At 38.4% G+C, this 13,422-nt stretch overlaps 1 protein-coding gene across 2 annotated transcripts in view; it reads right to left on the bottom strand.

Annotated features, from left to right (window-relative positions):
• The window catches only part of LOC115216379 (unconventional myosin-Id), a 141,852-nt gene extending 128,851 nt beyond the window's left edge, over positions 1 to 13,001 (bottom strand). For both annotated transcript variants that reach the window (XM_029785674.2, XM_036506271.1), the window contains exon 1: positions 12,357 to 13,001. In XM_029785674.2, the coding sequence (XP_029641534.1) occupies positions 12,357 to 12,454 (98 nt within the window). In that variant the 5' untranslated portion in view covers positions 12,455 to 13,001. The remainder of the gene's footprint in view (positions 1 to 12,356) is intronic.
• Between the last annotated feature and the right edge of the window lie 421 nt (positions 13,002 to 13,422).

Raw genomic sequence — 13,422 nt, 5'->3', positions numbered from 1 at the left:
TGGGATAAACACAAACACGCAAACATATACACACACACACACACACATGTATATATATATATATTCTGTCAATAAAATAACAACCAGATATATAATAGTCTTTTTGTTCTTGAATTCTTTTACTATAGACAAGACATATCTAGCCTTGCTCAAAAATGAGGGATTCTAATCCCAAATCCTGACAGGAGAAAATCAGGTTAAAACTATGACCCTTCAGCTAACCCTGACTCTTTCTCAATAGGCTATAATTGAAGAATATTTTCCAACCTACTTTGGAAACATAACTTCACATCTTTCCATAGTTTTTGTATTTATATTTTTATGTCCTATAATGTCATTTTATTAAGAATTATTACCAAAGGGTTTACTGACCAATACGCATGGCTGATTGACCATGGTAGTTCTTTTGCAAGTTAGAAAAACAGACATCTTGGCATACTAATGCACATAAACAAACCTAATAAAACTATAGAACTATTGTGTAATGTAGCATTTGTTTGAGAGCCAAGCTTCTTCTATGTATGTGATGAAATAAGTTTATACTATAAGTATATATATATGTGTGTGGAGGCGCAATGGCCCAGTGGTTTGGGCAGCGGACTCATGGTCATAGGATCGCGGTTTCGATTCCCGGACCAGGCATTGTGAGTGTTTATTGAGCAAAAACACCTGAAATCTTCACGAGGCTCTGGCAGGGGGTGGTGGCGATCCCTGCTGTACTCTTTCACCACAGCTTTCTCTCACTCTTTCTTCTGTTGGCCTGCTCACTTAGCCAGCGGGGTGGCCTCATTTGAAGGCTAAAACAATGCAAAGCGTATTGTGACCAGCGATGTGTAGCATCATCTGATAGCCTGGTCGGTCACGGTGATATACACACACGCACACACACATATATATATATATATATATATATATGGCAGACGGAAGACGGAATATACGAGAATTCATTATCTACCATTGTAGATAATGTTTCGACACATCTACCATCAATTCCTCATGGGTGGGACACTCAACAACAGGTGTAAACCATTTGTTTTATTAGCCATTATAGATATATGCTTGTTTCAGTTCTTTGACTGTGGCCATACTGGAGCACCGCCTTTAGTCGAACAAATCAACCCCAGGACTTATTCTTTGTAAGCTTAGTACTTATTCTATTGGTCTATTTTGCTGAACCGCTAAGTTACAGGGAAGTAAACACATCAAAATTGGTGTCAAGCGATGGTGGGAGGACAAACACAGACACAGAAATACGTATACATACGACGGGCTTCTTTCAGCTTCTGTCTACCAAATCTACTCACAAGAGTTTGGCTGGCCTGAGGCTATAGAAGACACTTGCTCAAGGTGCCATGCAGTGGGACTGAACCCAGGACTATGTGGTTTGGAAGCAAGCTTCTTACCACACAGCCACTCCTGCACCTACTATATATATATAGATATATATATATATATATATATATAAGCAAAACAGCTAGTCGCAAAATCTCATGAAGAGATCAAAGCAGTAACTATACTAACAAGTAAAGTTAATTGCCACATCAAAGCGGCTGTTCCAGTTTAGCCCCAGGCAAATCTGCACCCTGTATATACATATAGATTGCTAGCAGGGAGAGTGAACTCCTACCATCCTCTAGCAAACAACAAGACCACGAGACTGACTCAGTTTTCAGGTGGTTGGCTCATCTTCCATTACGAGTACCTGGTCACCAGAGCAATAGTTAGGGTCCGCTCCAGCCAGCAATATATTGTAAACAAAGTGACCTTCAGTCACTGACTTTGCATAATCTCAAAAAGAAATCAGAGTAATAACTATACTAACAAGTTAATTGTCACATCAAAGTGGCTGTTCCACATTACTACTAGTTTAACCCTAGGCAGATCTTCTGCCAGCTGGTTATCAGTGCAGCACTGCATGCTGTATATACATATATATTGTTAGCAGGGGGTGCACACCTCTATCATCCTTTAACAGACAACAGGATCCTGAGACTAACTCAACCAGCTTGAAACTGAGTCAGACTCGTGATCCTGTTGTCTGCCAGAGGATGGTAGGGGTTTGCTACCCAGCTAGCAATATCATATACATATATATATATATATATATATATATATATGTGTGTGTCCTGTTATTATTATTATTATTTTTTTGTATTATTTTTGTATTTATATTCGTGTAACATCGTCCATTTTTCCGTCCTTGTTTCATATACATTTGAAGCCTTTTTTCCAAGGAATCTAATGTTCTTAGCTTAGTTTTTCCTTGGGGCTGGCCAGATTGGAGCAATCTCAAGGTTAATCAGTTGAAATTGCGAAGATGATCCGGTTCTTGACTGAAGATTAAAGGCTTCGAATGACCCGTCCGTGTTTTTTGTATCGTCTATCTGGATGTTTTGCGTTCTTGTCCCATTTTGTATTTTATATATATATATATATACACACACACATAGGGTGCAGTACTGCACCAATAGCCAGCTGGTGGAAGATCTACCTGGGGTTAAACTAGTAGTAACATGGAACAACCACTTTGATGTAGTGAGTGAATGTACGAGTGTGTGAGTGTAAATATATATATATTATAGTGAAGGGACATGACCTTGCATTAAGCTGCTGGATGTACAAGCATAAGGTTGTGGCTTCAATTCCCGAAACCAACTTGTTTTGCCCTTAAACAAGGCAGAATGTTATATGAAATAATGACAATGGTGTATATTGATCTAGGTAAGATAATCCTGTATTTATTATAGTTATGTTATTAGATTTGCATGGTTAGTATTTTTTAAATAAGAGTTTCTGGAGACTTTGTGAATTACATGACCATGTAGAAACTCACAGCTACCTGAGTGTACCTGCTGGCTTTGATTTACATAGGTATATGGTTAAATGCTTTAGGAGAAGTATCAACAACTTCACATTTTCTATTTCCTTTCCTCTGAGAATATATCAACGAAGAAAGAAATCATTACTAATGAGACTGGTGTTGGTGTGCACCCGACTGGAAAGATTTCCACAAAGTTTTGTGAATTTGATACGAGACAGAGAGAGGAAGAGAGTGAAAATCAAAAAGGTTTATGTTCTATTGTGATAATACTTGAATCATAGCTGCATAAAATAACCTATTGTCAAGCAGACAGGACTATCTGTTTATCAGAGTAGTTTACGATTTCTATTTAGTAATGGTTTCAGATTTTGGCACAAGGCCAGCAATTTTAGTGGAAAGTGGGTTAAGTCAATTGCATCAAGTTCAGTGTTCAACTGGTACATATTTTATTGACCCTGAAAGGATGAAAGGCAAAGTCGACCTCGGAGGAACATGATTGTGTGAGGGTCATGTCTTTCTCAAGAGCATTGCCATTAAATGAAATATCACTGAGAAGGAAGTGATTCAGTGGTTTGACCTGATTGCTGGGCGCTTACATTAATTGTACTTAATAAGGGAAATAAGGGAGTACATAGTCAGAATCAGAACATTTTACTTTGGAATTCAATGAAGATATGTGTGTGCTTATAGCATCTAACTTTAGTCTCGTATCTTTAGTTTGTAAAACTTCATTTCCTTCACAGACTCAATGGTGCAAGTTCTGACACCATTATTTCCTGACAAACAATCCTTATACAAGTGACTTATTTTCACAAAATAATTATAATTAAGCTCTCCTCTGCTTATGAAAAATGTTTTAAACATGTGATCATATATAAATCTTGAAAACTGATGCATTCTGCCATAGTGATTTAGAAGAACCAAAGCAGTGTCTTTGATTTATTTCAAAGCCACCACAATTAAAGTGAAGGACAGAAAGTAGTCATCTTCAAACCAGAGAACTGGCCTAAATATTTGCAACAGAGTGGACTCCCTGATAAACAAGCTCAAAAGTCAACTGGTAGTTGTATTAAAGGCGGCGAGCTGGCAGAGACCTTAGCACGCCGGGCGAAATGCTTAGCGGTATTTCGTCTGTGTTACGTTGTGAGTTCAAATTCCGCCAAGGTCGACTTTGCCTTTCATCCTTTCGGGGTCGATAAATTAAGTACCAGTTATGCACTGGGGTCAATGTAATCGACTTCATACCTATGTCTGTCCTTGTTTGTCCCCTCTGTGTTTAGCCCCTTGTGGGTAATAAAGAAATAGGTATTAAACCATGAGAGTGATTTAGTCTACATCTCAGAAATATTTTCTATTGTAGCTACTGAGATAACCAATATCTTTGAAGTGGAATTTGGTAGATGGAAAAGATACAGAAATCTGTAGTGTGTCTGCATATGTGTATGTTTTCATATCTGCTTGTATTAAATATTAAAAGAAAATAGTTCTGTAAAATTCTTTTATGGAAATACAGGGTGTCCATAAAGTCCCTTTACAATTTAAAAAAATTATTAGAAAGGCAGTTCATGAGATATTTTAACCAGATTTCTTTTATTTTAATAATTGTTTATTAAAGTTTTTATTGATATTAAATTTTTGTATTTCAGATACTCTGTTGATGGAAGGGAACTGATTCACTGAACCCCTATAAAATGGCTACTCCTCATGAAAAGGTACAATGTGTATCCTGGTTTATTGAGACAAAATCGGATGTTCAGACAATGTGAGAATCTGGGGATCAGAATACTCCCATGTGACTAGGGAGCTTCAACGGGATAGTCCAAAAGTGAATGTGTGGTGTGGAATCAGGTGCAATCGAATAATTGGTCCATTTTCCTTCAACGAGGCAACAATTACTGCAGATGTTTACCTCGACCTTCTGACCGAATATGTGGCACCACAACTGATTGATTTATAACCAACCATCATTTTCCAGCAAAATGGTGCACCACTACATTGGGGACGGCATGTTCATCAGTTCCTCAATCAAACATTTCCAGATTAATGGATTGGAAGGGATGGGCCAAGTCCATGGCCACCACGTTTGCCTGATGTCACTCCCTTGGACTTCTTTTTATGGGGTTGTGTAAAAGATATCATGTATTAAACAAAGATACGGGACATTGCTGACTTGAAGCAAAGGATTCGTAATGCCATTGCCACAGTTGATGAGGCTATCCTACAGCGAACATGGCAAGAAATCGAGTACTATCTTGATGTGCTTCGTGCAACTAATGGTGCCCATACTGAGGTCTATTAAATAACAGCTAAAAAAACTTTAATAAACAATTATTACAATAAAACAAATCTGGTTAAGATATATCGTCAACTGCCCTTGTAAAAAAAATTTAAAATTGTAAATAGACTTTATGGACACCCTGTATTTTAACATTGTGATTTTCTTTTTACTGCTTGTATGTTTACATTTACATAGCTCTAATTTCTGGTGGTGGTGTTTATGTTGTGTAGCTTTATACCCTTTAACGTTCGCAGTTAAATACAAAATGATGAAAGAAGAACTGGAGTCAGTCTATTTGAGCAAAACTAAATGGTGCCCCAGCATGACCAGAATGTTAGTTAACTGAGGATAACAGAATGACAAAGTTGTACATTTACTTTCCAAATAAACAATGTCTGTTTTACAGTGCTTTGGCATTCCAGAGATGTTAGTTTAGTCAGAATTTCAAGTATGTCATTGATTAAAATATTTTTTTAAACTGAGTAAATGGATAAAGGATTTTTTGAACCCCAAACAAAGGGTGGTTGAAGTAAGAGAGTACAAATTGTTTAACAAAAATGTTTCTGATAGTTTCCTTATGGTAGCATAGATTTTCTGAAAAACAAAAGCGGATTTTACGCAACTGAGGAACAATGCTGAAGTTAACTAAACTCAATGTTTATTATCATCATCATCATCGTTTAACGTCTGCTTTCCATGCTAGCATGGGTTGGACAAATGACTGAGGGCTGGCAAACCAGATGGCTGCACCAGACTTCAATCTTGATTTGGCAGAGTTTCTACAGCTGGATGCCCTTCCTAATGCCAACCACTCCGAGAGTGTAGTGGGTGCTTTTATGTGCCACCGGCATGGAGCCAGTCAGGCGGTACTGGCAATGACCTCACTCGAATCTTTTACTCATGCCACTGGCACAGGTGCCCGTAGGGCGATGCTGGTAACAATCACGCTCGAATGGTGTCATTTACGTGCCACCGGCACAGAGGCCAGATAGTCGCTCTGGCAATGATCGCGCTTGGATGGTGCTCTTAATACCCTACTAGCATGGGGCTCGAGTGCCAGTAGTGCGACACTGGTAACGATCACACTCAGATGGTGCTCTTTAAGGCACCATCACAACCAATATTGTCCTCAGTTCTATTTTGTTCTCAGTTTGCAAACTTATCTACCAGGATACATTTTGATGATAAACAAAGCTGTGCACCACTGCATGACTTTTAGAAGTTGCCAATCTCTACAGAAATCATTCTATTGTCATGTAATGAAGAGTCCTTAAGGTAACCTTGACATTTTTTAATGATTTGCAGGTCATTTAGTCATAATCCATTTTGATCTATCAATATATTATCTCTGATACATCTTAATATATTTGCATCTAATTTTCATCATTTTTTGTCACTTAAATGTTTGTAATCTGTTCAAAGATACTAGTGGAATTCATCTGACCATTATTGAATCAAGAAAACCGAGTAATTGTTTGTTATATAGTAAACATGAGTGTCATCTGCTTGAAATGCAAAAGGAGATAGACAAAAATGGCTCCACCTCACTGCATCAATGCCCATGGGAACATTGAGCCTCAGCAATGCATGCACACAGTAACAATGCTTCCACTGTTGACAGCAAGAACTGTATCAAATTTTATGTTTGTAGCTGTATATATAGTAATGATACAGTGGTAGAAAGTCCTTGGTCATTATGAAATATCCTTGTGTCAGATCAGATCAAAAATGAAATGCTACAATCAGTCCTTTAAATTAACAGTACCTATTTATCGTTACTAGTGTCGCCTTACTGGCACTCGTGCCTGTGCTAGTAGGGTGCCAAGAGCACTATCCGAGCATGATTGTTGCCGGAGCAGCCAACTTGCTCCATGCCAGTGGCACATAACAGGGCACCATTCGAGCGTGATCGTTACCAATGTTGCCTTATTGGCACCTGTGCTGGTGGCATGTGTAAAAAGATTCAAGTGAGATCATTGCCAGTACCGCCTGACTAACCCCGTGCTGGTCGCACATAAAAAGGACCCACTACACTCTTGGAGTGGTTGGCATTAGGAAGGGCATCCAGCTGTAGAAACTCTGCCAGATCAAGATTGGAGCCCTCAGTCAAAATTGTCCAACCCATGCTAGCATGGAAGGCGGATGTTAAATGATGATGATGATAATTTCATAGTTGGATTGTTGGTGACAAAACTGGCAACAACATTGTAGGGTTCACATACTGGTTTGTTGAGAGTCGATTGGGCACAGGCTACAAAATACAATACCCGTCAATAACAGGTCAACTAAACAAGGAGTTTACTGCCATTTATGGAATACCTCTTCATTCATATATTTGATAAAGGTTTGAGAGACAACACCTACTATATATTTCTTTTACTACCCACAAGGGGCTAAACACAGAGAGGACAAACAAGGACAAACAAACGGATTAAGTCGATTATATCAACCCCAGTGCGTAACTGGTACTTAATTTATCGACCCCGAAAGGATGAAAGGCAAAGTCGACCTCGGTGGAATTTGAACTCAGAACATTACGGCAGACGAAATAGAGCTATGCATTTTGTCCGGTGTGCTAACGTTTCTGCCAGCTCACCGCCTTCTACTATAACCTCAGACTGACCAAAGCCTTGTGATTGGATCTGGGGGACGGAAATTGAAAGAAACCCATCGTATATAAGTGTAACCCTAACCACTTAATAGTGTTGGTGTGTTTACATCTCCATAACTTAGAAGTTCAGCAAAAAAGATGGCAGGAATAAATACTAGGCATTAAAAAAAAAATAAGTCCTGGGGTCGATTTATTTGACTAAAACCTTTGAGGCAGTGCTCCAGCATGGCCACAATCAAATGAATGAAGCAAATAAAGGAATAAAATAACCAGGGAAACAGAATTTAGTGGAGTATGAACCATCAACCTTTCAGTATGTAAACAGGCGCAGGAGTGGCTGTGTGGTAAGTAGCTTGTTTACCAACCACATGGTTCCGGGTTCAGTCCCACTGCGTGGCATCTTGGGCAAGTGTCTTCTGCTATAGCCTCGGGTCGACCAAAGTCTTGTGAGTGGATTTGGTAGACGGAAACTGAAAGAAGCCTGTCATATATATGTATATATATATATGCGTGTGTGTGTGTTTGTCCCCCTAGCATTGCTTGACAACCGATGCTGGTGTGTTTACGTCCCCGTTACTTAGCGGTTCGGCAAAAGAGAACGATAGAATAAGTACTGGGCTTACAAAAAGAATAAGTCCCGGGGTCGAGTTGCTCGACTAAAGGCGGTGCTCCAGCATGGCCGCAGTCAAATGACTGAAACAAGTAAAAGAGTAAAGAGAGGTATACTGCTGGCTTCAACAACCCTGTCTTGAAGTAGATTACAAAGAATTATATTCCTGTCCCAGGTACTGAACTTTATTCATGGGTAAGACGGCTATCAGTCAGCACAAATCGTTACGTCTATAATTCAATTTAAACCAGATAATTACATTCTCTAGCAAATTCTCCTTGTCTGAAAGTAAATACTGTTATTTCCTCCCACATTGCTACACTCTCTCCTTTGGGTGATTGTCTTGTCACTGTCTTCCACATTCATGTTAACATTATCTAATCTGGCTCTTTTACCACAAGCTACCAGTGTTTGCTCAACAGCTTTGGCCAAACAAGTTTTAATCTGTTGTTTTAACAATTGTTCCGACAGAGTAGACAAGCTAAATTTATCCATTAAAAATTCTTCACGTTTCTTAATACTCTTTTAGGTTTTTATTTATTTTCCTACAGTTAAATCAATTGTAGCTGTATCTTCAAACTTTCCTTTCTCAGCTGATAGATTAGTGCTATAAAATGGGACAAAATCAATCATTATGGTCTTCACAGAGAGAAAACTCAGCTCTGTTGAACCCCTGATGAATGTAGCTTGCTAATTTTAACAAATAACAATGATAAGAATGGTTTCAAATTTCGGCACAAGGCCAGCAATTTTAGTGGGAAGTGGTTAGTTGATTACATTGCTTCCAGTGTTCAACTGGTACCTATTTTATTGACACAGAAAGGACGGAAGGCAAAGTCAACCTCAGCAGCATTTAAACTCAGACTCCGAAGCTGGAACAAATGCTGATAAGCATTTTGTCTGGAATGGTAATGATTCTGCCATTAATAAATAACACCATCGTACAGGCGCAGGAGTGGCTGTGTGTTAAGTAGCTTGTTTACCAACCACATGGTTCCGGGTTCAATCCCACTGCGTGGCACCTTGGGCAAGTGTCTTCTACTATATCCTCGGGTCGACCAAAGCCTTGTGAGTGGATTTGGTAGACGGAAACTGAAAGAAGCCCGTCGTATATATGTGTATATAAAGGCGGCGAGTTGGCAGAATCGTTAGCACGCCGGGTGAAATGCTTTGAGGTATTTCGTCTGCCGCTACGTTCTGAGTTCAAATTCCGCCGAGGTCGACTTTGCCTTTCATCCTTTCGGGGTCGATTAAATAAGTACCAGTTATGCACTGGAGTCGATATAATCGACTTAATCCGTTTGTCTGTCCTTGTTTGTCCTCTCTGTGTTTAGCCCCTTGTGGGTAGTAAAGAAATATATATATGTGTATATATATATATATATATGTGTGTGTGTGTGTGTGTGCATATGTTTGTCCTCCCAACATCGCCTGACAACCAATGCTGGTGTGTTTACGTCCCCGTAACTTAGCGGTTCGGCAAAAGAGACCGATAGAATAAGTACTAGGCTTACAAAGAATAAGTTTTGGGGTTGATTTGCTCGACTAAAGGCGGTGCTCCAGCATGGCCACAGTCAAATGACTGAAACGAATAAAAGAGTACCATTTGTATTCGTTTGTAACGACCTCTAACTTTCATCATTTAAGATTCATATTGTTGATTTATTATTCATTTATTTAACTATGTGAGGAGAAAAAACAGGTTTAGGAATGCTTATTTATATTAAAAAAATCAACACTCTGGTGAATTAATAAATGACATTAAAAAAAATCCCAATTAATGGTAAATTACCTCCAACATCTAAACAAAATTGAAGAAATACTAATTTGCCATACAGAGTTTAAGTGTTCAAATTCTTGAGCGATTCCAACTTATTTAGATCTTAATAGCAAAGAAAACTAAAAGTAAAGGTGTTCAAAAGGCAATAACATATGTTTTGATATGGTCTGGGAGTTCTGACGAATTTATTTTATCGAATTTAATTTATGAGAAATGTTGAAGTGGTCAAGGTGTAACTGACCACTTCGACAATAACACCATGATAAATATTTTAAAGCAATGCATCCTGTCATAGCAGTTAAGACTATTCCTTTGATAACCGTGTTATTTCACGACAATGAGAAAATTCGTGTTTGAACAGGTGTGACAAAAAGCACCAAAAATAAACAAAAAGACAAAAAAATCCCGGAAATCTTCAAAGTTTGTTCAGTCATTTATCATAAGGTTACATTTTTCATAAGGTTAGTTTAACCTTTGATATTATAAAAACCGATACCAGTAAAGAAGAGAGTCGTAATCATTGTTCAGAAGATCGGTTCGTGTCGACATTGGTTTCGATTCAACGATATTTTCTTCCGATAACAGTCTGAAGGTGTAATTAAGAGATCGCTGCTAAAATAGGAGGAACTTGACACCAAAAATACGAGACAGCACGTGTGTGAATGCGTGTCCCCTCTCCTTCTGTCTACATATTGATTATTTATTCGATGATATGGAGAGGTAGTGGTGGTGGGTAGGAGGAGGAGGAGGAGGACAATTCCAGTGTTTTGATGGTGTTATTTTAGAAAGAAAAACTAAGGTCAGAAATAGAATGCATTCCTAGAAAAGGATGTTAAAAATGGTAATATGGTGAGAATATGAATTGTAAAGGAGGTCGAGTTAAGTAAATAAATACACGTGCATCTGTGTGTGATGTGCAACCTTAGAAGGCAACGATGCTGTATCAATACTGCAGAGCACGCATTTATACGAACGAGAGACTCACGTGTACCTAGCATCTCTCTCTCTCCTCTTTCTCCTTTACATTTATAGTCTGCTATTGACATAAATATATGCACAAGATCTAGGTGAAGCATTACAGATTTTAGTCGTAGTATCTCAAAAGAAATGAACGGTCGTAAGATAATCATCGAACTGTCTATGGTAACACCAACTTGACATCGCCCCAGGACATATGACCTTGCCGTTGGTGACATGTCACCGTCTTATGAAACTATAGCTACGTCTAACAAATGAAGATAGAATTCTAAAAAAAAAAAACCTCGGTTAGCGAAATAGCAACCACAACTGCATCCCTCCACAATCGTATCCGCTTATTTATTGTTTTCAAGTCTACATTTGTGATCGTTATTCAAGTCTTTCAATAAAGGCAAGGTGTGCCACTTCAAGTGACTGACTATTAAAGAGTTAGGCGCCCAAATAAACGTTTTGTTTGAAATTTTCACACACACACACACAAACAAAAAAAGAACGTCAACAAAAGCGATATTTTAAATGCTTTTTTTCCCTTTCAACATAATGATATTATAGTCCCAAGAATATTTGCTATAAAATTAACGGAATTTGTTGGAATTTATTTATAAACAAAACTGATTTTACAACAAAAATATAACGAATTGAGTGAATTCAACAGTTGCCAAATAATTCTAGCCTCACAATCAATGCTTGCAGTATTCAAACTTGAATGAGTTCCATATTAATTAACAACATTATTAATTAAATAAGTTTGCTTTTTTTTTTACATGCAGGAGTTTCACTAGTTAAATTGTCAAGACCATTTCCGTAGAGGTCAGCTGGATGGGCCAGCTGCAGGAAGAATACAATGGTAAGGCCTTTTTGCTATCATAGCCTAAATATCTTTACTTCAACCTGGCTAGCAAACAGCGGAGATAAACTTTGAACCAATAAACTAAGCAGGTGTCTACCTATGCATGCTTTTATATGTAAATACTTCCTTAAAAACCTGTATTTCGACAATCATTGAAATGGGCATTCAAACTTGAAATGATATTCCGAAAATTACGACATTGAAACCCACCCGAATTAAATGAGAGATTTCCATTCGTTATGAATGTCGAGTAAATTACCTGTTGCAACATAAAAGAATTTCGATAATAGTCGTATAAAATAAATCATTAATAAAACTATTTTGGAGTCCAGTTGTTTTCTCTGGAAACCACTCTTTAACTTAGAACAAAAGAAAGAAAAGAAATGGAGGAATGTCACTCGATAGTAATACAAGTTCAATGAACTTACCTAGTTTTTAAATTGTCCATAAAGCTATCCAACGTGAGGTCGGATAGTAAAACAAAATCCCCGATTCCATATTCGGGTCCCTCGTGAATTGCTGCCATACTTCTGTTGGGTGGTTTTTGTGTCGACAGAGACAACAACACTTATGTCACTGGGTGTATATTAGTTGTGAAGTTAGCTCGGCCAAGTTGGGACAGCTCAGGCAGGTGCCCGAGCCAAATATGAATAATTTCCTTTTTCTTTAGAGATATATCGTGTCGTAAGGAGACAGCTGTCGTTTTCTGCAAACTGGTAGTGCCATGCTACTTTGAATGGGAAATGAAAATCAGTGAACACGGCAACAGCGAAGAAGTAATAACATCGAATGCTTCGCTGGCGGTTGGAGAGGAGGGAAGAGGAAGAAAATATGGGCGGAATGCTGCAACTACTATTATCAAAGTAACGGAGCCTCGGAGACAGGGGCTTAGCTTCAAGATAACAGTTGACTGGACTGATAGTGAAGGTTGGCTTGAGTTACGGTGGAAATATGCGAGTGTGGGCGTGACTGTAGGGATAGTGAGAGAGAGAGAAAAGAGAAAAGAGAAGTTTCAATTATCAGCATTGAAAAAGGATATAGAATAAAGAAGGAGGGAAAAAAAAAGAGAGTATAAGGGAAGGAAAGAAAACAGAAAGAATCACACACGCACACACAAACAAAAGTGTCAAGAACGATGAAAGAAACTAAATAGGAAGAAAAGAGCGGAGGAAAGAAAATGGTTAAAATGAAATACGGAATGAAAGAAAGGCGGAGAAGAAAGAATGAATGAATGAAACGGCCAAGAAAAAATAACATTTACGACGAAACACTTGAAATGTTGTTCTTTTATTCATCGTGTTAGATTTACAAGCGACATATTTGGTTTATTCGAATTACATACTTGTGACTCAAAGCTGACCATTTTCTAGAACGTATGACAGTTAAGCTACACTTTTACACATGAAAGCAATAACCATCACCGCCGCCGCAGCAGCCGCAGCCGTAGTAACACCACCTCTGCAATCTCCGCCACCCGCCTCTACCATCACGATG

This window comes from Octopus sinensis, linkage group LG10, assembly GCF_006345805.1.
Source record: "Octopus sinensis linkage group LG10, ASM634580v1, whole genome shotgun sequence".
NCBI lineage: Eukaryota > Metazoa > Mollusca > Cephalopoda > Octopoda > Octopodidae > Octopus > Octopus sinensis.
The sequence above is the reverse complement of the archived record's forward strand: the minus strand, read 5'-3'. Positions and strand labels throughout refer to the sequence as shown.